Source organism: Haliotis rufescens, unplaced genomic scaffold, assembly GCF_023055435.1.
Source record: "Haliotis rufescens isolate VD_foot unplaced genomic scaffold, xgHalRufe1.0.p SCAF_1, whole genome shotgun sequence".
Taxonomy (NCBI): domain Eukaryota; kingdom Metazoa; phylum Mollusca; class Gastropoda; order Lepetellida; family Haliotidae; genus Haliotis; species Haliotis rufescens.
The window spans coordinates 28,967,661-28,991,383 of NW_025963779.1; the positions used below are offsets into that span (position 1 = coordinate 28,967,661).

A 23,723-nucleotide genomic window follows, 5' to 3' on the forward strand; every position below is an offset into this window, starting at 1 on the left:
GCTTGTCCCAGTTACGCTTCTATGTACAACAGTTACAAAACACAGAAACTACTTGCTTTAACGATCCTACCAGGATCAGCCATGGAACCAACAATACTGCAATAAGCACATTCTTCATGCACAGATTCAACACCCAAAAGGTGTGTTCATAAAATGCAAAATTCAACAGAATACCTGAATTGTACAATGTTCAATGTTTAGAACTAAATCCTACCTAACCCATACTTCAAGGTGCATACTGGAAAATTTGGCAAATCAATTTTGATATATGTCATGTACCAACCATCATGTAAACCCTTCTTTGTTTCTTGTTTAACGCCTCACTCATCAATATTCCAGCTACATGACAGCCGTCTGTAAATAATCGAGTCTGGACCAGACGATCCATGAGCATCAATTCACCCAATTGGGATCGATGACATGCATCAACCAAGTCACTGAGTCTGACCACCCCATCCCGGCAGTCGCCTCTTACAACAAGCATAGTCACCTCTTACAACAAGCATAGTCACCTCTTACGACAAGCATAGTCACCTCTTACGACAAGCATAGTCACCTCTTACGACAAGCATAGTCACCTCTTACAACAAGCATAGTCGCCTCTTACAACAAGCATAGTCACCTCTTACAACAAGCATAGTCACCTCTTACAACAAGCATAGTCACCTCTTACGACAAGCATAGTCACCTCTTACGACAAGCATAGTCACCTCTTACGACAAGCATGGGTTACTAAAGACCAATTCTACCCCAGATCTTGACAGGTCTCATCACATGCAGAACTACAGAGTTATGAGTCAAATGATTTAGTTATTATGGCTGCTGCATATTACAGACCTGGTAAAAGTAATTCAAAATGGCCGTCAGTATGTCAATAATGTCAAATCAAATCACCTGAACAACTGAAATCTCGGATTGATAGTGTGAGCATTGAATTACACTACTGGGGACAATGACACACAAACCAAAGTCACTACTAAGATCTTATATTTCACCATATTTCCCTCTTCAGCAGCAAATAACACCACCCTATCTACATGCTAATCCTTATTGAAGTCCAACAGGAGTACTTCAAGGCAAACTAGAACTGTGTTTACATGCAGAAACAGAAGCTACCACTTTTGACAGTGATAGAAACATTTTTGTCTACTAATCCTTTTAATGATAACATTACAAACACTTAAAATGGTGTCTACTACTCCATTATGTGATACTTAACCATTGGGCGCTTTTGCAAGGACTATAGGACAAGTGCCAATTTCCATCATTGCTGAGTTTACTTATTCTATGGCAGAAAACTGATTCAGAAAAGCTAAAGAACCCTAGATGTAATTAGCCGTCAGTAATTCTTGGAGAGAACTCTTTAGTTCCGACTACATATTCCCAAAATGTATGTTCCGCAATAACCTTAACAGTTAGACCATACCCTTTAGGAGGACATGTACAAAGTGTCACAAGTCGACCTGTCAGTGTTGTGGAAGTGACTTTCACCTTCATAGGTCATGGACAAAATGTCACCAGTCGACCTGTCATTATTGTGGAAGTGACCTTCACCTTCATAGGTCATGGACAAAGTGTCACCAGTCGACCTGTCAGTATTGTGGAAGTGACCTTCACCTTCATAGGTCATGGACAAAGTGTCACCAGTCGACCTGTCAGTATTGTGGAAGTGAACTTCACCTTCATAGGTCATGGACAAAGTGTCACCAGTCGACCTGTCAGTATTGTGAACGTGACCTTCACCTTCATAGGTCATGGACAAAGTGTCACCAGTCGACCTGTCAGTATTGTGGAAGTGACCTTCACCTTCATAGGTCATGGACAAAATGTCACCAGTCTACCTGACAGTATTGTGGAAGTGACCTTCACCTTCATAGGTCATGGACAAAGTATCACCAGTCGACCTGTCAGTATTGTGGAAGTGACCTTCACCTTCATAGGTCAGGGACAAAGTTTCATCAGTCAAAATGCAATTGTGAATGTGACCTTCACCCAAACATACCCTACGTTTGTTTGTTTGTGTTGTTTAATGCCACACTCAGCAATATTCCAACTATTTGACGGCGGTCTGTAAATAATAGACCCTGGACCAGACAATCCAGTGATTTGTATCCTGAGCATCGATCTACTCAATTGGGATACGATGACATGCATCAACCACCCAATCCTGTTAGTCACCTCTTACAAGCACAGTTGCCTCTTACCCAAGCATGGGTTGATAAAGACTATTCTACCCCGATCATCATGGGTCCGACACTACGCTTAAAGAGGACAGTGACAAAGTGTCACAGTCTACTTTTAATTATTGTGAAGGACTTAGGTGACCTAAACCTTCAACATTCACAAATCTTCTTCAGTGAAAAGTTTAAAAGAAGCCAGGACTACATAAGACCTATGTTAGTTAATAATGTAACTGTTAAAATTGTAAATTATTACAATACAGGGAATAACCTGTCATCAAAGCAATGGCTGGAAAACACAGTCCCCCTGCATGCAGCGTCAAACAGAGCAAGGCTAGGTTCTCTTAAAGTGAGTGAGTTGGGTTTAATGCCAACAGTATTCCAGTTACATCATTTCAGCGTGACATAGGAGGAAAGCATGTGTGATGCAGGTCTCAGACTTTAACCACTTTGGAGAAACCCACGAGCACAGGTGTGGTGCTGACAAATCTAGAAACGTACCGGTAATCGGGGTGAACTTGAATTTGAACCCACAATCGTAGGTTTGGGGCATACCCAAGGGAAGCAACTCTGTATAGCGACTTGCAGTGCCTTAGAAGACTGGGCCAAGCGTGGCCCCTTGTTCTCTTAAACAACAACTACTTTAGGATATGAAATAAATCTATACTGCCAATGACCTTAAACAAAGGCCAATGAAAAAATCTTACCATTATAAAATTCCACCAAATGTACAAATTTCATCAACACTTTACATAACTTCAAAATCTAATAAGACTTAAAATAATACATTAAAAAAGAATTCCCCAAAGAAATTAAGAAGACAGCAAATGTGCCATCCCAAGTGTGTATTCAATGTAACAACAAAAGTTACTCATTAAAGTGATGACTGATTCCACCACTTCAACAAACAGAAACACAGAATTACAGAACCACGACATTCAAAGCATTTGGCACTGTAGCTCACCTCACTATTTGGAGTGAGTGAATCAGGGAGTTGTGTTTTACATCAAAGTCAAAATGTTAAATATTGCAAAATACAGAAGATATGTATCGAGTTCCAGAACTTTATTAACAAACATGACCACATGAAAAATCACATTCGAACCTCTTGGACAAAATGGTGGAAACAAGCATGTGAAGATTCAGTATCGTTGGTCAAGTGGTTTCTGAGGAGATGATGTTTACCATTACCAGGGATGTGAGCAGGTGGGGCATCCCCCACCCCACACCCCACACCCCACACCCCACACCCAGAATTTTTTTAAACATTTGTGTGCATTTTAAGCAATTTTGTGCAGTTTGTGCAGTAATAAGTCAATGACAAAAGTCAAAGAAGTCAAACAAACAAAAATGGCGGATGCAGTAAAATTTCAAATACCCGCCGGGTCTGGGAGCAATACTGCCATAAACTTCACCCTCATCCCTCTGACACAAGGACAACTGTCACAATGTCTGACCCTTTCCCCTTGTTGAAGAATATTGAAAAAAATTCACCTTGGTCTTACTTACCTTTTGTTGAAAAAAACAAAACTCCATTGAAAACATAAGACATTAATACAACATATATCCCTGTTTTCGATAATATTTTTCTGAGTGTTTTTAAAAAATATTTTTACGCGGAAGATGATTTTTCCGAGGACTACAGTTTTAAAAAACGTGATTTTCTGCGTTTCCACGGAGATTTCACATCCTTGCATTACAGTGCAAGGGAAATGCACTACAAGAGAGAACTGAGGAGCAAGGTCAAAGTGCAAAGGTCAAATCAATGTTAAAATTTACTGAATCTCAAAAAATGGTACATATATGTTAAGCCCTACTACTAACAACAAATATACCAAATTTCATCACATGTCAACAACAAAAAGTAATGGCCATAAATAACTTTTTCAATATGGCTACTGTGACGGCCACATTGAAAATAGGATTGAAACCTCTTGAATTTATTTCTGTATAGATACAAGATGATACAGTTGCTGAAATAAAATACTTACTATTCGCTTAATGACTCCTGGCGTTTTTTGTAAGTCATATATCGCAAAATGTGTTGTAATTAGCGTTTCAAGTTCACTACTAAAAATAGTCTCTACGAACATGTGTCTACAGCTAGCTTTCCCATTTGAACGTGCTCTGAAATATTTGTCAGGCTTCCAAGTGATATGACGTAAATGTGGGTATCATGATACATATTGTATCAAACCTATGTATCGGGATACACATCGTATCGTGACCTTGCTGTATCGTTTCACCCCTATGTCAGGCATACAGGTCAGAACAGAAGCTCATAAACTTCAACAAGTCCTTGTTAACTTAAGCTTTCAGGTGAGCTAAAACTGCATGTGTCTACTTACTGAATGCCCTTCACATTTTCATATTAACAGTGACTTTGACCTAATACGGCAGTTACTCAGAGAGGATAATCTAATGAAACTAAAGTACAGCTAGGTCAATATGAGGTCGCTCAAACAGCTCTGGATTCCCAGCAGGTGACATCACAGACATCATCCATTATCCAGTGTCTCATAGCGACTATGCTTGTCGTAAGAGGCGACTAACGGGATCGGGTGGTCAGACTCGCTGACTTAGTTGATGCATTTCATCGTATCCCAATGGCGCGGATCGATGCTCATGATGTACATCACTGGATTGTCTGGTCTGGACTTGATTATGTACAGACCACTGTCATATAGCTTGAATATTGCTGAGTGATGCGTTAAACAACAAACAAACAATGTCTCATATCTTTAAAGTTCACTTTAATCAGTGTTTCTAATTCAGGTGGATTAATTGTGCATAAATGTTTGAAGTAGGAACGGTGAGGTGAAATGGGGTTTAATGTCACCTTTAGGATGAGTGAGTGAGTGAGTATGGCTTTACGCCGCTTTTAGCAATATTCCAGCAATATCACAGCGGGGGACACCAGAAATGGGCTTCACACATTGTACCCATGTCGGGAATCGAACCCGGGTCTTCGGCGTGACGAGCGAACGCTTTAACCACTAGGCTACCCAACCACCCCTTTAGGATGAATGCACTTATATTTTGATGTGTGGTGCATGTGCGTGCGTGTGTGCCTGCTTCTCGTAGTCCGGAAGAATGCTGATTTAATAGTGCTAGCCCACTGTGATACCATGTAACACTTTAACATGAATGCCCCACTCAGACACAGTATACTGACAACGAGCTGACTAGTCCTTGTTTTAGCCCCTTCATGCTGAGCGCCAGGCAGGGTAACAACAAGTATCATCTTCACTCTTCCACTCTCTGGGTGGACTCTCTACCACTAGACCACAGAAGTGGTGTCCAGGGGGACACTCTACCACCAGACCACGGAGGCGGTCTTCAGGCACACACTCTACCACGGCAGCGGTCTCCAGGCACACACCCAACCACCAGACCACGGGAGCGGTTTCCGGACAGACGCCCCAGCCACTAGACCACAGAGGCAGTCTCCGGGCGGACATCCCACCCACTAGACCACAGAGGCAGTCTCCTGGGCGGACGCCCCACCCACTAGACCACAGAGGCAGTCTCTGGGTGGACGCCCCACCCACTAGACCATAGAGGCAGTCTCCGGGCGGACGCCCCACCCACTAGACCACAGAGGCAGTCTCCAGACGGACGCCCCACCCACTAGACCACAGAGGCAGTCTCCGGGCGGATGCCCCATCCACTAGACCACTGAGGCAGTCTCCGGGTGGACGCTCTACCCACTAGACCACAGAGGCAGTCTCCGGGCGGATGCCCCATCCACTAGACCACTGAGGCAGTCTCCAGGCGGACGCTCTACCCACTAGACCACAGAGGCAGTCTCCGGGCGGACGCCCCACCCACTAGACCACAGAGGCAGTCTCCGGGCGGAAGCCCCACCCACTAGACCACAGAGGCGGTCTCCGGGCGGACGCCCCACCCACTAGACCAAAGAGGCAGTCTCCGGGCGGATGCCCCATCCACAAGACCACTGAGGCAGTCTCCGGGCGGACGCCCCACCCACTAGACCACGAAGGTCGTCTCCGGGCGGACGCCCCACCCACTAGACCACAGAGGTGGTCTCCCAGCAGACGCTCCACCCACTAGACCACTGAGGTGGTCTCTGGGCAGGCGCTCTTTCACTAGACCATGAAGGCAGTATCCGGGCGGAATCTCTACCGCTGGAGCACAGAGGCGGTCCTAGAAGTAGGAGGCAAGTTTGTGACAGCAAAGTCAGTGATGGCAAACTCACCCGTGTAGAGTTGGTGACAGCGTAGTTGTAAGGCTCCGTGGGGCTGAAGTCGATGTCTGTGATGGCACCATATTCCTTCTTGGTAATTGGAACCTAAACACAGTACCAGTCACAATAAAAGCATCCTCAATGACACCACATTAACAAGAGATTTATTATCATGAAAACTCTCTGCCAGAGGGTTTTGTACATCTCCTGATTAGCAGGGCCCAATTAGTATATTTTATTAGCCTGTACTATGTTATACCTGTACATAAAACATTAAATACTGATAAAACCACAATTTCTATCCTATACTCACCGCCAAAAGAAACGTGAATACCATACATGTTGGTTAATATTTGAAAACTTACTCATATTCAGGAAATATTAGATTGATTCGCTGCAGATCAGACGCTCCTAAACACATCACAAGTGACATCATACATCCATGCACAGTTTGTCTTGTACAGGATTAACGTGTAAAGTTTGAAAATCACATGAATAAAGACACTCTGCGGTAACACTTGAGTAATTGTTACTTTTTCATTAATTGGTACACATGGGAACATCTCTTATCGTACATACTTCTCTATATATTTCTATGGTTCTCGGTTCTTTTGGCGGTGAGTATATATGATAAGTAACGAAAAAGAGGAGCTGTATTGTCTTCCTTTTCTAAAAAATGACTAAAGTAAAGAATTTTCACAATCTTTCAATACCAGCACTTTTTTTTCATCTACCACTGGTCGTAAATATAAAGAAAGATAAAACTTAATGTTTTCATATGCACCTCTTCACCCACCTGAATACATATCACATTAGAAAATAACACCAAATAATGTGTAATGGCCTATGAGGGGGTTGGAAGGATACTGACTAGGGCTAGGATGAGTCCAAATTTACTACCCGAGTACCAAACACCCGACCCTACCCGACCCCATATCACCCAATCCTACCCAAACACCCTATCACCCAACCCTACCCGACCCCCTATCACCCAATCCTACCCAAACACCCTATCACCCGACCCTACCCGACCCCCTATCACCCAATCCTACCCAAACACCCTATTACCCGACCCTACCCGACCCCTTATCACCCAATCCTACCCAAACACCCGACCCTACCCGACCCCCTATCACCCAATCCTACCCAAACACCCTATCACCCAACCCAACCCTACCCGACCCCCTATCACCCAATCCTACCCAAACACCCTATCACCCGACCCTACCCGACCCCCTATCACCCAATCCTACCCAAACACCCTATCACCCAACCCTACCCGACCCCCTATCACCCAATCCTTCCCAAACACCCTATCACCCGACCCTACCCGGATACCCACCGTAGATCTCAAGAGATGAGTACAAAATGTTTGATCGGGAATGGTTGGACCATAGCCCTGGAAAAATGTATTTAGATGTACACATATAAGTTAAAATATCTGGTCATGCATTTAGATACACGTGTCAAACGATTTGGTCATGCATACACTGAAGTTGATGGAAGTTTTATCTTTATTCAAACATATAAAGTACCCACCCGACCCAAGTACTCATCCCAGCCCTAATCTTGACCCATTGTTAAAAGGGGGGGGATGACTGTGTTAACTGAATTTAATGCAATCTCATTAAAATCAGACCTCAGTCCTCGCTACCCCTAAACAAAGATCTGAGGACATCCCATTAGGGGTCACGTCAGAACGACCTTTCATCCGACCAATCAGAGCATCGCTTACCAGATTATGAAAGTGACAGTCGGAATGTGATTTCTGATCATGCAGTCTCGAAAACTTTAACTCCGAACGATAGTTACGAGTTTTACAACTGTATCCATACAATCTAGACCATCTATTGGCCATTCCAGAATGTTCTTTTGTTCAGGTTTCAAATTTGTAATTGAGAATTTGTCAAAATAAGTTTCAAAGTGTAGTCGCCAATTTGAAATTAGTGCCGTAAAGCCCGAGAAAGCTGCCTTCTGATTGGTCATTCTATTGGCCGGTCAAAGTTCGCGCAAGGTCGGTCTGACGTGACTTGTAATTGGATGTTCTCAGATCTTTGTTTAGCGGAAGCAAAAACTAAGATCTGATTTTAATGAGATTGGTATTTAATGCTACTTATGTCAATATGTTAACACGCCGTTGAACGTGTAGGGTTCTACACTGCGATCAGCAATATCACAGCCAGGCATACTAAGAATCGATAATGGGTATTCCAAGTGAAAAGCAAACACTATGACCACTAAGCTACAACACCGGCCCTGTTGTGGTGCTGAGCAACAAACAAACAAAATGTTACACAAAAAACTGTTCAGAATTCATGACATTGTTTATCTTAATTTGTTCAGTGCTGACAAAATCATATGGAAGTACTGGAAAGTGGAATGTTTGTTTATTGTTTGTTTGTTGTTTAATGCCTCACTCAGCAATATTCCAGCTATATGACAGCAGTCTGTAAATAATCGAGTCTGGACAAGACAATCCAGTAATTGAGTGAGTGAGTGAGTGAGTTCGGTTTTACGCCACTTTTAGCAATATTCCAGCAATATCACGGCAGGGGACACCAGAAATGGGCTTCACCAATTGTACCCATGACGGGAATCGAACCCGGACCTTCGGCGTGACGAGCTAACGCTTTAACCACTAGGCTACCCGACCGCCCCTTCCAGTAATTGACATGAGCACTGATCAGTTGGGATCGATGACATGCATCAATCAAGTCAGCAAGTCTGACCACCTGATCCCATTAGTTGCCTCTTACGACAAGCATAGTCACCTTTTAAGGCAAGCATGGGTTGCTGAAGACCCATTCTACTCCGGATCTTCACGGGTCAGAAAGTGGAATGCCATCATTGAATTGCCCAACAGCTTCAAAACAGTTTGACATAAGGAAACTTGTGTTTTAATGGGTTACTCGTTAGTGATAAAAAAAAAATCAATACCAATTTTAACTCCCATCAGAAAACAGAATTTTTTTAGTGGTCATTTCTTTCATTAAGGGCAACTAAACATACTGAACCTGACTGAACTGTAATCAGGCATGCTTCAGTAAAGGTTACTAGTTTACAAAGCTTGAGGTAAATGTATTATTGATTTATATGCTGTCAGTAAGTCAGCCACCTTGACAAAACTATGGACACACTAACATGATACAATTGCAATGTACAATCTAAATAATTTCACACAATAACTTTTAACAGAACTTCTTGTGGGGGTGAGTGAGTATGGTTATACGCCACTTTAAGCAATATTCCAGCACACCCGAAATGGGCTTCACACATTGTACCCATGTCGGGAATCGAACCCGGGTCTTCGGCGTGACGCACGAACGCTAGGCTAACCGACCATCCACCTTATGGGGGGTTAAGTGAGTTGGGATAAATGCCCACTCCCCCATAAGAAGTGCTGTCGAAAGTTATTTTGTGAAAATATTAATATGATGCAGATCTCAGATCTTTCTCACTTTGATGAAAACCCATGAGGACGGGTATGGTGCTGACAAACCTAGAGTGAGTGAGTGAGTTGGATTTAACGCCGCTTTTAACAGTATTCCAGTTATATCGCGGCGTGTCAGCTTAATGTGGGAGGAAAGCCTGAAGTGATGCAGGTCTCAGACGTTTACCACTTCGGTGAAACACACGAGCACGGGTATGGTGCTGACAAACCTAGAAACATAATGAGGGCGAACCGGGATTCGAACCCACAATCATAGGTTTCTGGCGTGTCCAAGGGACGCAACTCTGCACAGCGAATTGCGGCGCCTTAGACGGCTGGGCCACCTGTGCCCCCTGACAAACCTAGAAACATAATCAAGGGACACACAGCAAAATTGCGGTGCCTGAGACAACTGAGCCATCCATGCCACTACACCACTTTGAGTGAGTGAGTGAGTTGGGTTTCCCTCCGCTTTTAGCAATATTCCAGCAATATCACGGCGGGGAACACCAGAATTCGGCTTCATTCATTGCACCCATGTCAGGAATCGAAACCCGGGTCTTTGGCATGATGAGCAAATGCATTAACCACTAGGCTACCCAACCGCCCCTACACCACTTAAAACATCATTTCAGTCATATAGTGGCAGATCAGCATAACATGGAAGAATGACCAAAAATATGCAGGTGGTAGACACCTAACATAACATTCCCATACAGATATAAAGATAACAGACAAAGAATGTTAACTTGTTTTAATCTGTGGATCCTAGACTATCTAAGGCATATAACTCTTTCTGGAGACAACTTGGCCACCCATGCAATTACAGAAGCATCTGGCAATACACTAGCAATGTGCATTTGAGGAGAATTAATGGTTAGCCTTAACATAACAGTACTGGTGAGTTAAGGACAGTGTGTTGACTGTGTAATTTGAATAATTTCAAAACACTTAAATTATTATCCATTATGTTTTTCAAAACACTACATCTAAATATACAATATAACAGTTACAGCATCAGATATAATTGAATGAAATAATTATCATATATATATCGATAAGCATTTCTTGGCCTAGGCTAGAAAATGATCTGAAATTCACTTGCTGAGAGGGGTCCATGGGGAACTGCAGCTGACTTAAATCTAGAACAATATGTATGATGATTAATTTGTTAATCCAATTAGATGTCAACCTCGGAAACTGTCTGTGATTATATTCGGACAAGCCAGATCTATGTTACAGTCGAAATTGTTATTTTGATAAGAAATCGGGACATTGAGTGTAAAAACGTCTCTAAACTGTATCAACCATTGAAAATCATGTTTCATGCCAATGATTTTATAGCAGACTCATTTCAGTTATGATTTATGGATTTTATCGCGTCAATATAACAGGTACTTCAAACACCATTATGAAACATCATCTGCAACTTAGAAGGAGAATAACAACGTGTTCAAATAGAGTTTCTTTAACGCATATTTTAAAGTTTGCCTGTTGATACACACGAAAACAAATTGTCAATTTCATGTAAACAAAACCACGTGGGTAAGGGATCGCTGCTACAAAATCATGTTTTTACCGACACAGAACACTTTTAAGGATCAATAACGTTACACATATTTTCAGTGGGATTTGGGGAAAAGCTATACCTCTAATTGTTTCCAATATATGTTATCAGAGGTTTCTTTTTCAGTAATACGTGGATATGTTTTGATGGATGTCTTCTTGTAGGAGGTCGCCATCTTGAATAATCTCGAACCACTGTTGATTGTTTTCAGCTCAAAAGGAAAGGATTTTAACACTGATAAAAATACCTAAGGTGTATGTCATCATAGATAAGATCATATTTGAAACACCATTTACTAATAATAAGTTAGTATATGCATCTGATGCCTTTAAAGACCATTATCCTCTTTCGGTTTGAGATAAACTAGTATCGCATTGACGATGCGCGTCCGCCCCTGCGCACTTCAGAAATGTTGTTAGACAAGCGTCTAGTTTAGTGTTGGCGATGGACTAATCGGAAATCTTCGCTGCTTGGTCGGCATTTGTCGAGAGGTTCACGTGACTAAACTTCTGCATAAATTAATTCGCTATCGGGATAGGATTATTTGATAAAGTGCGCTACCAAAATTGCCCCAAGCACCTTCGACGAGTTGTGTGTGAAAGGACGCTCTTAGTCGTGTTAGAAACTGTCTGTTGGAAAACAGACTCAAGCAGTTATGTCACAGCCCGAGAACAACACAGAAGAAAACATGGTAAGTTACAGCGTGACTTCTAAGGCCGCTGTCAAAATTCGTCTGCTAGGTTTTTATCTCAGGATATTCGCTTTTGGGACTTTTCTCACAATTAACTCGCGTTTCTTTCAGTGTGTGTATGTCATTGTGTAACACCAATATTAAAAAAAAGAAGTGAAGTTTACTGGTGCATTACTTTTACAACTTTTTACTTGCTTTTAATGAAAGTTTGTGCATTTATTATTCTTTTCTCATACTTCATACTTGGACTTAGGTTTTATATGGAATATTTTTTTTAAATTGTAAATATTTTTAGTTTTTGCGTCTTGTTTTTTTTACGTCAGTTAAGAAATGTCTGTGTCTTTAAATATATATATAAACATTGAATGATATTGTTTTTAAAAGATTAATAGACACCATGGTCTTGCTTTCCTTTGGTATTTGTATTTTCGGATTTACTTCAGTTGTTTGTTTGTTTTTTGTGTACTTGTCTTTCTTGTAATTTACTTATTTTGTACTTGTTTCTCTCAGTCTACTGAAGATTTGCAGACCCCAGGAACTGATCCTGAGTCCGACAACTTCAGTGAGAATGGCGAAGACAATGAGTTGAGTGCTGAAAAACTCGATCCTGCCGATAGGGAATTATATGAAAAATTGAAGCAACAAGAAAGAGAGGAAAGGGAAGAAATTGAAAGAGAACTAAAAGCTCATGAAGAAGCATTATCGAGACACCAGGAGGAGCTCCGAGCACGAGAAAAAGAACTTCGTTTGGCTCAGGAACGCATGAGACAGCGAGAGCAGGACATTCGTACCAAACATACTGATGATTTTCGAGTAGTACACCCTCATCACAGTCTTCATCACCCCCACCCGGCCCACGCCTCGTCCCCACGGGACATCAAACTGGAAACCCACTCCATACGTGCACAGAATCACAGTCCCTTCACAGCCCAGACCTCCCCCGATAGATTCCCACGGAACACCCAGCCTCCCTCAGTTGGAGGGATGCACACCCCTCCCGATGTGGGTGAGGGTCGAACCCATCACTGGACCTTCGAAGAGCAGTTCAAACAGGTCAGTGCGGTACGGATCTTTTTATTGTCAATCTTTGAAAACCTCTAATTGTCACATTAAAAGTAAAGAAGTTTCACTTCAATGTTCCATATGTTGATATTTATATATTTGTACGGTACGGCTAGATTTCAATATTTTCTTATGCCATGCCATATCTTGTATATTACGAATTATTATCTGTTATCACTGAGATATCAGAAAATTATTTTCTTATCATAATCACAGTAATCTCCCATGTCTATCAAGCCAGCCACCCAGAGAGTCTGGCTAAACCTGCAGGTTATACCGACTCACGTTTTAAACGAAATATTTCTGAAGTTCATTATATCACATACATCGAACTGAAACCCCATGTCATTGGTTAATTCTCTTAATTCTTAAAGGACGTTTCTGTTGAATATTATGACTGCAATTAAAACGTTACACAATATATCCGTTTTATTAAATACTACACATATTAATCCTCTTGATCATATGATAGGGTTGTAAAATTATCATAATATAGGCAACTGGGTTGTAAAATATGTAGTCAACCTTGTTTTAATCCGCCACAATTTGTTTCAGTCATATTTAAAGGAAAAGTGAACGTGATTAAAACTGAATAGTTTCAAAGAACAACTTTCCACTAATAATTGCATTCGTTGATAATACTATTTTGATGATTTAACGGCATCTGTTCTAATAACGAAAATATATGTAACTTTTATCAATTGTGTTAATAAAGCGAAGAGGGTGTACTTCTTAAGTCGGTTTCATATCAATAATGAACAATTATATATACCCTTACGATCAATTTAATACTGAAAAAAGTCCTCGTTGTGTAATCTTTTAAAAAAAGGTCTTATGATAGCTGTGCGTAAAATACATGCAGCAACAGATGCATATTTATATTTCGGATTATTGTTTTGAATCTTAAATAAACAACAGTTTTATAGTTATACTACATATATACCATGTTCACCCTCGTGCAATTAGAATAGCTTCATCTCCGTGGTAGGTGAAAAAACACCGTCGTATGCAGCTGCGCTTTTTGCTGATAAGGTAAATAAACCGCGGTGAGTTGACGTGGAGATTTGTGTACTCTCAAGTTGTAAGATAACCCATCTTTCTATAACACATGTAATATGGTGAAAACTAATATACAACGAAAGCGATTTGTATTTATATAAACCAGATATATACGTTAATATTGTTACTATCTACCGGCGGAAATCCACCTTGGTACAGCCATCAATAAGGTTGTCTTGAAATCGTATAGATCAAACAGGTTATTCTTTGAACGTGCATATTTTACTATGGTTGTATCATCCACGATTTACAGACGTTTGACTCTTATGTTTACGTTTCGCTCGGGGTATATAATATCGATTAATTGTGTAGCGTACCGTGGACAGGGCTATGAGAATCTCCGGTGATTGTATACATCTTGATCACTGTCATTAAGATTTCAGTGAATAAGTCCAAGCGCAATCCGTACAATACTATCGATCACCGACTAAATAGCTCTTTGGTTCATGTCGCCAGAAAGACTTTCCTTTTTTCTTTTTATTTCTAAAAGCCAGTGGTTTGTTCTCCTTAAAGTTAGTTCTTCTTGAGCTCATTAAAAATTCACTTGATTTCTGTATATCGGTGCCCAGGGAGTGAGAAATCAAGCCTCGTGAAGCGATTGAGAGAATAAACTATTTGCTTCACCTTCGTTCATTGTTCATTTGATTTCATGTTCCAATAAGAATTTGCGCAGAAAAGTGAGATTAAGATGAAAGTTTGATGAAGGCCGATGTAGAGGCAGACATCAGTTGTCTTGCATTATCCATACAAAAAGACTTAAGATCTATAAACGGTTATAAACCATTGGACTGAACTCAATCGCTGAGTGCCCTGGCTCCGCTCTGCGATAGAATCTTATTAATTATGTATAAGATGAAACTATGGATCATCTGTTTTTTCTTATACCGTTGCGTTACTTAACAATGTTTTATCGTTCGACAAAAGACGAGCGTCGTCAGTTGAGTGTATTGTACCAGTTTTCTTTTCACGTTTCGTCCATTGTGAACATGGATCATATTGTTTATCGTAATTAAGAGAGCGAGTGGTGACGTAATGAAAGTACTGTACATCCTTGTTAATTGCTATGGTAGCCTCGCGGGAGACAGTCAGATCTATTAACATGGCTTTGTCACTTTCGCTGTGTTGATATAAATCAGGCACAAGCAACGATGGATAAAAGCTATACCAACAACGACCGAGGGTGTTTAATTAATGAAGTCATTCTTAACTGAAAGCGCCGGTCTCGCTAATTGATTGAAAAGACCGTCTTGTTATACTTTATTTTCTCCTATTTATAGGCAGAGATGCCCTGAATGTTTAATGTATCGAAATTGTGAGAAATTCTATCAAAACGCACTTTTCACTTGGGTGATAATTGGCCGACAATTGGTCTTGACCAAATCTACGTTGACAGGTTGAGTTGTGCCTTGGGGCGAGTGTTTATATATAAACCAACAACTACAATAATTCACACTTTCAATTCGAGTGTAACTGTAGTGAATTTAATCGCAATAATGGCAATGTTTGGACCAGGATGCGATATTAACACGTCGTCGATGTACATTAATGTGAATCTCGTGCAAACATTCTGTTTCCTTGCAAACTTGCTACATTCGACTTGATATGAATGTTATAATTATAAATAACAGACGATGGACTGACCCAGGGCATTTGGATTCCCTTAAAGCAGGGCCGCAAAATAATCGCTGGGAAAACGGTATTGAAAGAAAACTTGTGTCAATATTTGTGATTCTGTGAATGTATTTATATCAAGAAATATAGCTATACGGACACCAATGACCTCTCCAGCTGTGCGATCTTGCTTATGTAGACCAGCATTGTCGGATACATCTCGTAGTTAATACAAGCACGATTTCTTTTCAGTAACTTTAATCGAGAGCATCATGTTGTTTATTCACATACTCTTTTTTATAAGGGATCTGTGCTAAATTGAAAAGGGCTTCGCTTTGATGATATCAAGGGGATGGAATCCGGAAAGCTAATTTTAACAAATTTATTCCCCCCTAAGCTTGCGTTTCGAATGGCTTAGACATTATTAAAGAAGTTTATATATTAAAGTGTTATAAGAACACGTTTGTTGTTGTCAAGTGTTTGGTAACACCAGTCTGGGGAATCCTTGAGACCATACAGAGTAATTTATGCAATTTCAGTTTAATCCTGTTCTGCAAATAGAATGTAGCAGACACTTAATGAGAGAAGTTGTGTGGGTTAAAATATTTATAGTGGTTTAATATGGAGGGGTTGAAACAAAACGCCTTTCTTCCCTCGCTCCTCGACCAGCTGACAAGAATTAATTTGCTGGGAATTGACGGAATCCGCCACATTGAGACAGACGCAGCCCTCGCTTCACAACGTGTAATTGTAATTAACAAACTCCACTCGGATTTGGCCTGAAAGGGGTCAGAAGTGAAAGATTAGCCCCATGACCTCAGACCTAAACCTCCTATCACACATCAATCACAACATGTTGCTTCAATCGCCCTATATTAAACCCAGATGGGACAATTACGAGGACGCATAATGTGATTTCCTGCTTAATTTAGGAATCAAATCATAAGACCGCATCGTAGTCCCTGTGGTCCCAGGATGCATTGCGTCGTGTTTGGGATAGCTGCGAATTTTGATATCGCGAGTGAAGGAGACTTTATGGCTCATTTTACATCATAAGCATCTCTCCAGCTGGCCAGGTCTTTATGCGAGGTTTTATATCGTATGCTTATCGCTAAATTGATACTCAATTTCATATTTTTATCTCGACATAGCCTTCTCATGTCCCAAGTGGAATTACACGCTATCTACAAATAACTAAAAGCATTCTCTCTTTATTATCATCGCGCTGTTTCCTATAATGACCTTTTCTCTGTCGCCGGCCTATAAGAGCCGTTGCTTTGTCCTCGAAGTGCCCGGTCATTTGAACTTCTTTATAGGCAGTAATAGTGATCTGATTCCATTTGTCAGGCCTTTTGCTTTGCCTGAAAATGTGAGAAATCAACAAAGAATAAGAGAACAAACAGGCTGTCATCCTATTCAAATCGGTTTGTGATTTTTGCCCTATGTTTTGAAGGCCTGCTAAACTGGCACGACGGGCCACCGCAAGCAGGCGCATGTTTACCTTCTTGGAAGGAACGTGTCGTTAGACTCCTCACCCCCCGCCGGAGTCCCCGGGACGGCATCCCCGACACCATTCAGCGTTTCCCCGCCAACTTATTCTGCTAGAATCAAGTCACAATCTCATTGCTGGGGCAGGAGGGGCCAGGGTTCTAATATCACGTGATCGCCTCGGTCTATCCCGGACCTATCCTTTAATTTGGCACCAATATGCCATATATTCTCCCCACACCTCTATATGCAATACAGTATCACCACACCTCTATATGCCATACAGTATCCCACACCTCTATATGGCATACAGTATCCCACACCTTTATATGCCATACAGTATCCCACACCTCTATATGCCATACAGTATCCCCACACCTCTATATGCCACACAGTATCCCACACCTCTGTATGCCATACAGTATCCCACACCTTTATATGCAATACAGTATCCCACACCTCTATATGCCATACAGTATCCCACACCTCTATATGCCATACTGTATCCCCACACCTTTCTATGCCATACAGTATCCCACATCTCTATATGCCATACAGTATCCCACACCTCTATATGCCATACAGTATCCCCACACCTCTATATGCCATACAGTATCCCCACACCTCTATATGCCATACAGTATCCCGACACCTCTATATGCCATACAGTATCCCACACCTCTATATGCCATACAGTATCCCGACACCTCTATATGCCATACAGTATCCCACACCTCTATATGCCATACAGTATCCCGACACCTCTATATGCCATACAGTATCCCCACACCTCTATATGTCATACAGTATCCCACACCTCTATATGTCATACAGTAACCCCGCACTTCAATATGCCATACAGTATCCCACACCTCTATATACCATACGGTATCACGACACTTCGATATGCTATATATTGTCCCACACCTCTATATGTCATACAGTATCAGTATACCTCAAAATTTCATATTCAGCTTCATCGTTTCTTGACCTTGTCAATTGCCTAATTTCAGCCAGTTCTGCCATATTGATATTTGTTAGGGTAACTGATACAAATGGTCGATTTGGGAAAAACACATTAGGAATAATACATATTAGTCTTAGCAGTTGACTACAACTTTAAAATCCCGCATTGATATCGATTTTACAAGACTTTAACCCGAGATGTCACTGCCTACATCACTGATTCAATTCTATTCCCGCTACATGCAATGCGGTAGTGTATCCAGACACAACCAAGAAACAAAACCTCCGACCACACCCCAATTTGCCATCTGTTGAACAGTACACTAACCAAAGATTCTAGTAAAACTTGTTTTTCGATATTTTTTTCTAAATTACTTATAAACTTAATAAAAGCGTTCACATCAGCATCACCAGAAACCACTTATTTAATAAAATCAATCTCCCCTCCCCCATTGTATATGCGTCTCCCCCTCCCACCCCTAATTCAAATAATCCCCCTCCATATCAACTTTCCATCGTTTCAAGAACCACCCACCCCCCATAATCATTAAGCCCTGCCATGGCTAATATTACACCAGGGTCTGTAGTTTATCAAGACAGCAATCGGAGGTAGAGAACTTGAATTATCATTATGCGATTTTCTAGGATAAATTGTCGATGTGATCAACTCATACCGTGGGTAAAACGACTAATATCGACGATCCAAGCCTCCCTTAGGTCTCTTGAAGGTTTTATTTGACAAATTATCCGTATATATTAATTTCATATACGTCTCATCAAATCATCCATGACAGGAACGCCATTTTTATCAATTCTATTTTGTAGTGCAAATGGCGCGTTATCAATCTCGTTATCATTTAGCAGTACATTAAAATGTTCGCCTCTTTCAAATATGCATGTGATCGATGTAAAATACATTTTGTATAGATCTTTTATCTCCTTGATGATGATGTGCAATAAGTGAAATAGATTTGGTTTTAGTGACGGCATACCTGATTTATGGAGAGCCCGGTTAAGATAAGGTAGAAATTGACATATGGTTTTTTTCAGGACGTCTGAAAGAACCCCGATACGGTTAAAACATCTTTGTGCATGTCCAATGTCTGAGTCAGTTTATCGTACGGAAACAATTGTTCCATTTTTGATACGCTCTAGATCTAGTCCGTTTCTTGAAAGGAGAAATTAATCAGTCAATCGTTACACCAAGAAGCCGAGACGAAAGCCCTTGTGTTGGTTCCCGTGATGTGTGATATTATTCGTTCACAGACATGACATCAGTAAAATGGTTGATTAAAACTTGAAACTTTAATGAGGGATCTGCTCCGAAAGTTCCTAGACAATGAAAAATGTGTGAATCGTACATTTTGCATCTAACCCAAGGCTTTAGTCGTGTGTGGAAACCCGTTACATTCTTAAAGGCTTCGTTTATTTTGATGTCATCTTTTCAATTTTGCAGCGACTATTTGTCTAGTATTATTTCAGATTATTGATTACCTTTTAATTTTGTGGCTGCAGTCACTCGTGCATGAATTAGGTGACCTTCTGTTATTGTTTCTTATAAAAACTATGTTACACGTTGTAACAGCTGAATAACACTTGATGGGTGTGCACGACTAACGATTCATCGATCACATATCGGTATCACTTATTTAAGATATAATCACCGGAAATAAAACAAACGCGTTCTGGCGTATTGCAGGCCTGGAGAGAATACACCTTTATGTCTTAGATCACACAATGCGATTCTTGAAAGACGATACATTTAATAATCATAAAGTTTAATAGAACCTAAAAGCTGAAGTCGAAGACCACGGAAACGATAGTGATATTAATCTCACACTCATTGATATATACTTCTAACTTCATAACGCGACAGTGAAAACATTTCAGTTTTGATAACACGTTATGAAACAATTTAAACCTTCTTGCATGATGGAGTCTATGTAGGAATAAAAAGGTAAAATATGGTTCTCAGTATTCACCGTCGTGCATCTTTATAGTTTAACCTTGCATGTTGAGTAATTAGTACGACTAGATATAGCTGTCCTGGGCAATGGGCAATTTTATATCGTAAGAAACATACACGCTGTCTAAAACGTTGAACAAATGAGTACCCAGATTGTCATATGGTCTAAATGCCCCATTAAGTAAACTGTTACTTTCAGCATGTAATTCGATACAAAATAAAGTTAAAATGTTATTTTTGCATATTTCCTGTGAGATTTGCAGCATCTTATCATAATCTCAGATCACATAACAGCCAACAAATGCCGACAAATCGGTTAAAAATATGTAACTTTCACGAGAGAAAAAACGTCTCGTAACATTATAAGCGTTTGTTATATTCTAAGCTGAATAAATATATAATCGGTGCAATATGCGATATGTATTTTCGCTTTGCTATCGCTGATCTACATCAATGCTCTTCGGCTTTGCGCTTTCTTTGTAAACGTCATGGTGGGTTAAGAAAACAGACATTTTTACATATGGATACCATTGCACTCAATCTATTTGCGTCTAGTCGTTGGTATTGTCTTCACTTTTTATCGGGAATTTGTACTGTATTTGTGTAAATCTCTCAACCAACGAATGCAATGCAGCGCTGGAGATTCACGTAATTATAACGGTTATAAACGACCTTTTTATTATAACACCTTTCCTGATATAGAATAGTGTTATCAAAAATAACTTATCGTAAAGTAAACTTTAAGTTTTGATAACAATCCAAACTCGTCGTTTCCGAAGCTGAAACATATGTATATGAAGAGTATTTACACGGCATACTGCTTCAGAAGTATTTCCTTTCTTCGTACCTTCTATTGTCAAGTACACATGCATGGTATCAATGCATAGGTTTACCACAGTCAACTTAACATTCGGGATCTTGGTGTCTGCATGAAGCTATCAGTTAAGCCTGAAATTATATATTTATAGAACATGCTGTAGCAGTGAATACAGTATTTACACACAAAATTAAGTCTGAATAAAATACCTCTGGTCCTTATAAGATTTGAAACGTCCATGAAATCAACCGAGGGTTTGTAATGGATGCGTTTGAGGGAATCGATATGATAATTGACTACAGTATCTGAGAGCCATTTTAAGTAAGAAGTACTGGTCTCTGATGTTGAAGGAAGCACAAATCGTTGATGGGAGAGGGAGGGGTGGGGGGATGGACGACGGGGGCATGGAGGGGTTGACGAAAAGATAAGAATATCCCCCTTCTGTACCCATCGGTCGGTGTCAGGTATTTCCACTGTTCTTGTATGCGGAACAGCATCCAAAACGCACGTTCGAACTGTTTGCAGCGCAAATAGAACACTAATTGCCCCTAATTGTCACATTGTGAGGCAAATTGTTAAACACATATTTTCTTTGTTATGCTCATATTTTCCCTATTCTTTTTTCTTCATTCCAACCATGTTTTTGACCTCAGTGATTCATGATTGTTACAAATATTTTTTTATACTTCTTTAACGTCAGAGGTGTTTTGGACAAATTTGATTGTGTTTCTTTTGTCTGTATAGAATACAAAACCAATTTCATATACAAGTATTCATGGCGTGTTTTATTACAGTCTGAGAATGTTATTCATAGGCATTTTCGTTTGTTGTATGTTCCACGTTAATACTATCACAATGTGAATTTATTGGAAATGCTTATTTGACAAATTATATATCTTTACAGAATTTACAAAGGACACAGTTTCAATATGATTGATGTGTTCATTTACAGGGAAACTTTCTGAAAATTATTTTCGCACTTTTACAAAATTCCTGAATAATTGGACAGACGAAGTTACAACGTTCAGTAGCTTTGATGAGGCATCATAGTGGTAGCTTTCATAGCAGACTGTTTTAAGCGTTATTCTATAACTAATAAAAAGGTTTTAATTATATTTGTTAAATATGATGAGAGTGGACGACATATACATCCATCAAGTTCGTGTGTCCCATGTTTTGTTTTAAACAAAGCTGCCCAATCCTTTCCACAGACGGAGGGAGACGTTTTAATGACACGCGCACGTGCCGAAAACGCAGTCATAAATTTCACTCATGTAGTTTTCTACGCGACATTAGCAAATACAAGATTTTGTGGTTTTAACTACATAGCGTCTTCAGATCTGCCATGATGCTGAATCTTTAATGGACATATTATACGAGGGCATGCATGCGCATTTCAGATACCCTCGGACACCTATGATGAATTGCACCAATGATCAGTTTATGATACAACGTCACAATTCGAGATCACGCCAGTATATCGTGAATTTCCCATAGACAATAGCCGCAAAGGACTCCTTTCATAATCAATCTTTTTCGGAATGTGTTTTCATTTGTTTTAGATGTCCCCGGGCCGATAATACATTGAATATGCATGATATTATATGACTTATTTTCGGAATATATTGCCAGTTGTGTTCTCAATCCGAATAGATCAACGTTTCAATGTTTTTTTAAACGTATCGCTTATACAGCGCTTATAAGCATCTTTAAATGACTGTATAAGATGGGGAGGTAAGTGAAGACATGCAACTTCGCGTTATATCAACACGGTCATTAGGTAAAGTTCACTCTTGATTCGGTCTACCCTATCCCCAACTCAAATTAAACAGGTATAAGAAGCACAGGGAGTCATGTATAGGAAAAGCATCGAGAAGTATCAAAATGGAGCCTGGGTATTTACGGAGTGGTACTTCATTACAGATTTAGCCTTTGATCTCTGACCTATGTCCTTTAACCTTTTTCTAAATGTAATGAGTAAAGGAATGGCCAGTGAAGCTGCCGATACGAGATGGTACCTACGCGACGACTAAGCAAGACTGCCTGTCTAAATGTGAATACTGTGTACCACTTAAGAATTCATAATTTATGTCCTTGTACAGGATCATCGCTACCCATTAAGAGGAAGAAAACATCTTTATTACGCTCACAACGTTTAAGGAATGGTTCTTGTCTCTCCACTGGGATAAAGCAGCCATAATGTTTTCATATTTTTATGCTAATTAAACAGAAGTCGGTTTGTCGAACTTCCGTCCGACATGATCCTAACCCCGACATTGATTTAATACCTGTAAGTGCTTAAATAGGTTTAACCTTGTATTGGACATGAATTGAGCGACCTTTGACGTCTGTGGTGTGTGTAACGTAATTGTGCCTATTCAGTCAAAGATATGATTATATGAAATAGTTAGCACATCTAACACGTTTCATCAAACTGAGATACACTCTTAACGTGTTGACGTCGTGTCGGTATTCGTGTGACGTCACGGACGGTGCTGTCACTGACTGACGCAGCATCATACGGGCTCTTTCATCGCAGGATGCCAATACCATGATCATATGAATGAATATCGCCCTACTTCAAAGACACGTGAAATCTCCATCCCCGATAGCGATGCCAATATTTCAGGATAAGTTAAAATTAAACAAACAACAGTGTATCTAAGTGAAAAGAGACCA

The 23,723-nt window shown here is 40.3% G+C and overlaps 2 protein-coding genes across 5 annotated transcripts in view; one reads left to right on the plus strand and one right to left on the minus strand.

Annotated features, from left to right (window-relative positions):
• Positions 1 to 11,581, minus strand: part of LOC124149505 (U3 small nucleolar RNA-associated protein 15 homolog) — a 119,581-nt gene extending 108,000 nt beyond the window's left edge. Inside the window, exons 1-2 of the mRNA XM_048394290.1 lie at positions 11,467 to 11,581; positions 6,400 to 6,492 (exon numbers count right to left, since the gene is read on the minus strand). Of these exons, the coding sequence (XP_048250247.1) occupies positions 6,400 to 6,492; positions 11,467 to 11,559 (186 nt within the window). The 5' untranslated portion in view covers positions 11,560 to 11,581. The remainder of the gene's footprint in view (positions 1 to 6,399; positions 6,493 to 11,466) is intronic.
• Positions 11,582 to 11,871: 290 nt separating this feature from the next.
• Positions 11,872 to 23,723, plus strand: part of LOC125378605 (AT-rich interactive domain-containing protein 3C-like) — an 80,012-nt gene continuing 68,160 nt past the window's right edge. For 2 of the 4 annotated variants that reach the window (XM_048394294.1, XM_048394297.1), the window contains exons 1-2: positions 11,872 to 12,075; positions 12,586 to 13,137. In XM_048394294.1, the coding sequence (XP_048250251.1) occupies positions 12,040 to 12,075; positions 12,586 to 13,137 (588 nt within the window). In that variant the 5' untranslated portion in view covers positions 11,872 to 12,039. The remainder of the gene's footprint in view (positions 12,076 to 12,585; positions 13,138 to 23,723) is intronic. The other 2 variants (XM_048394296.1, XM_048394300.1) reach the window with 1 other exon arrangement.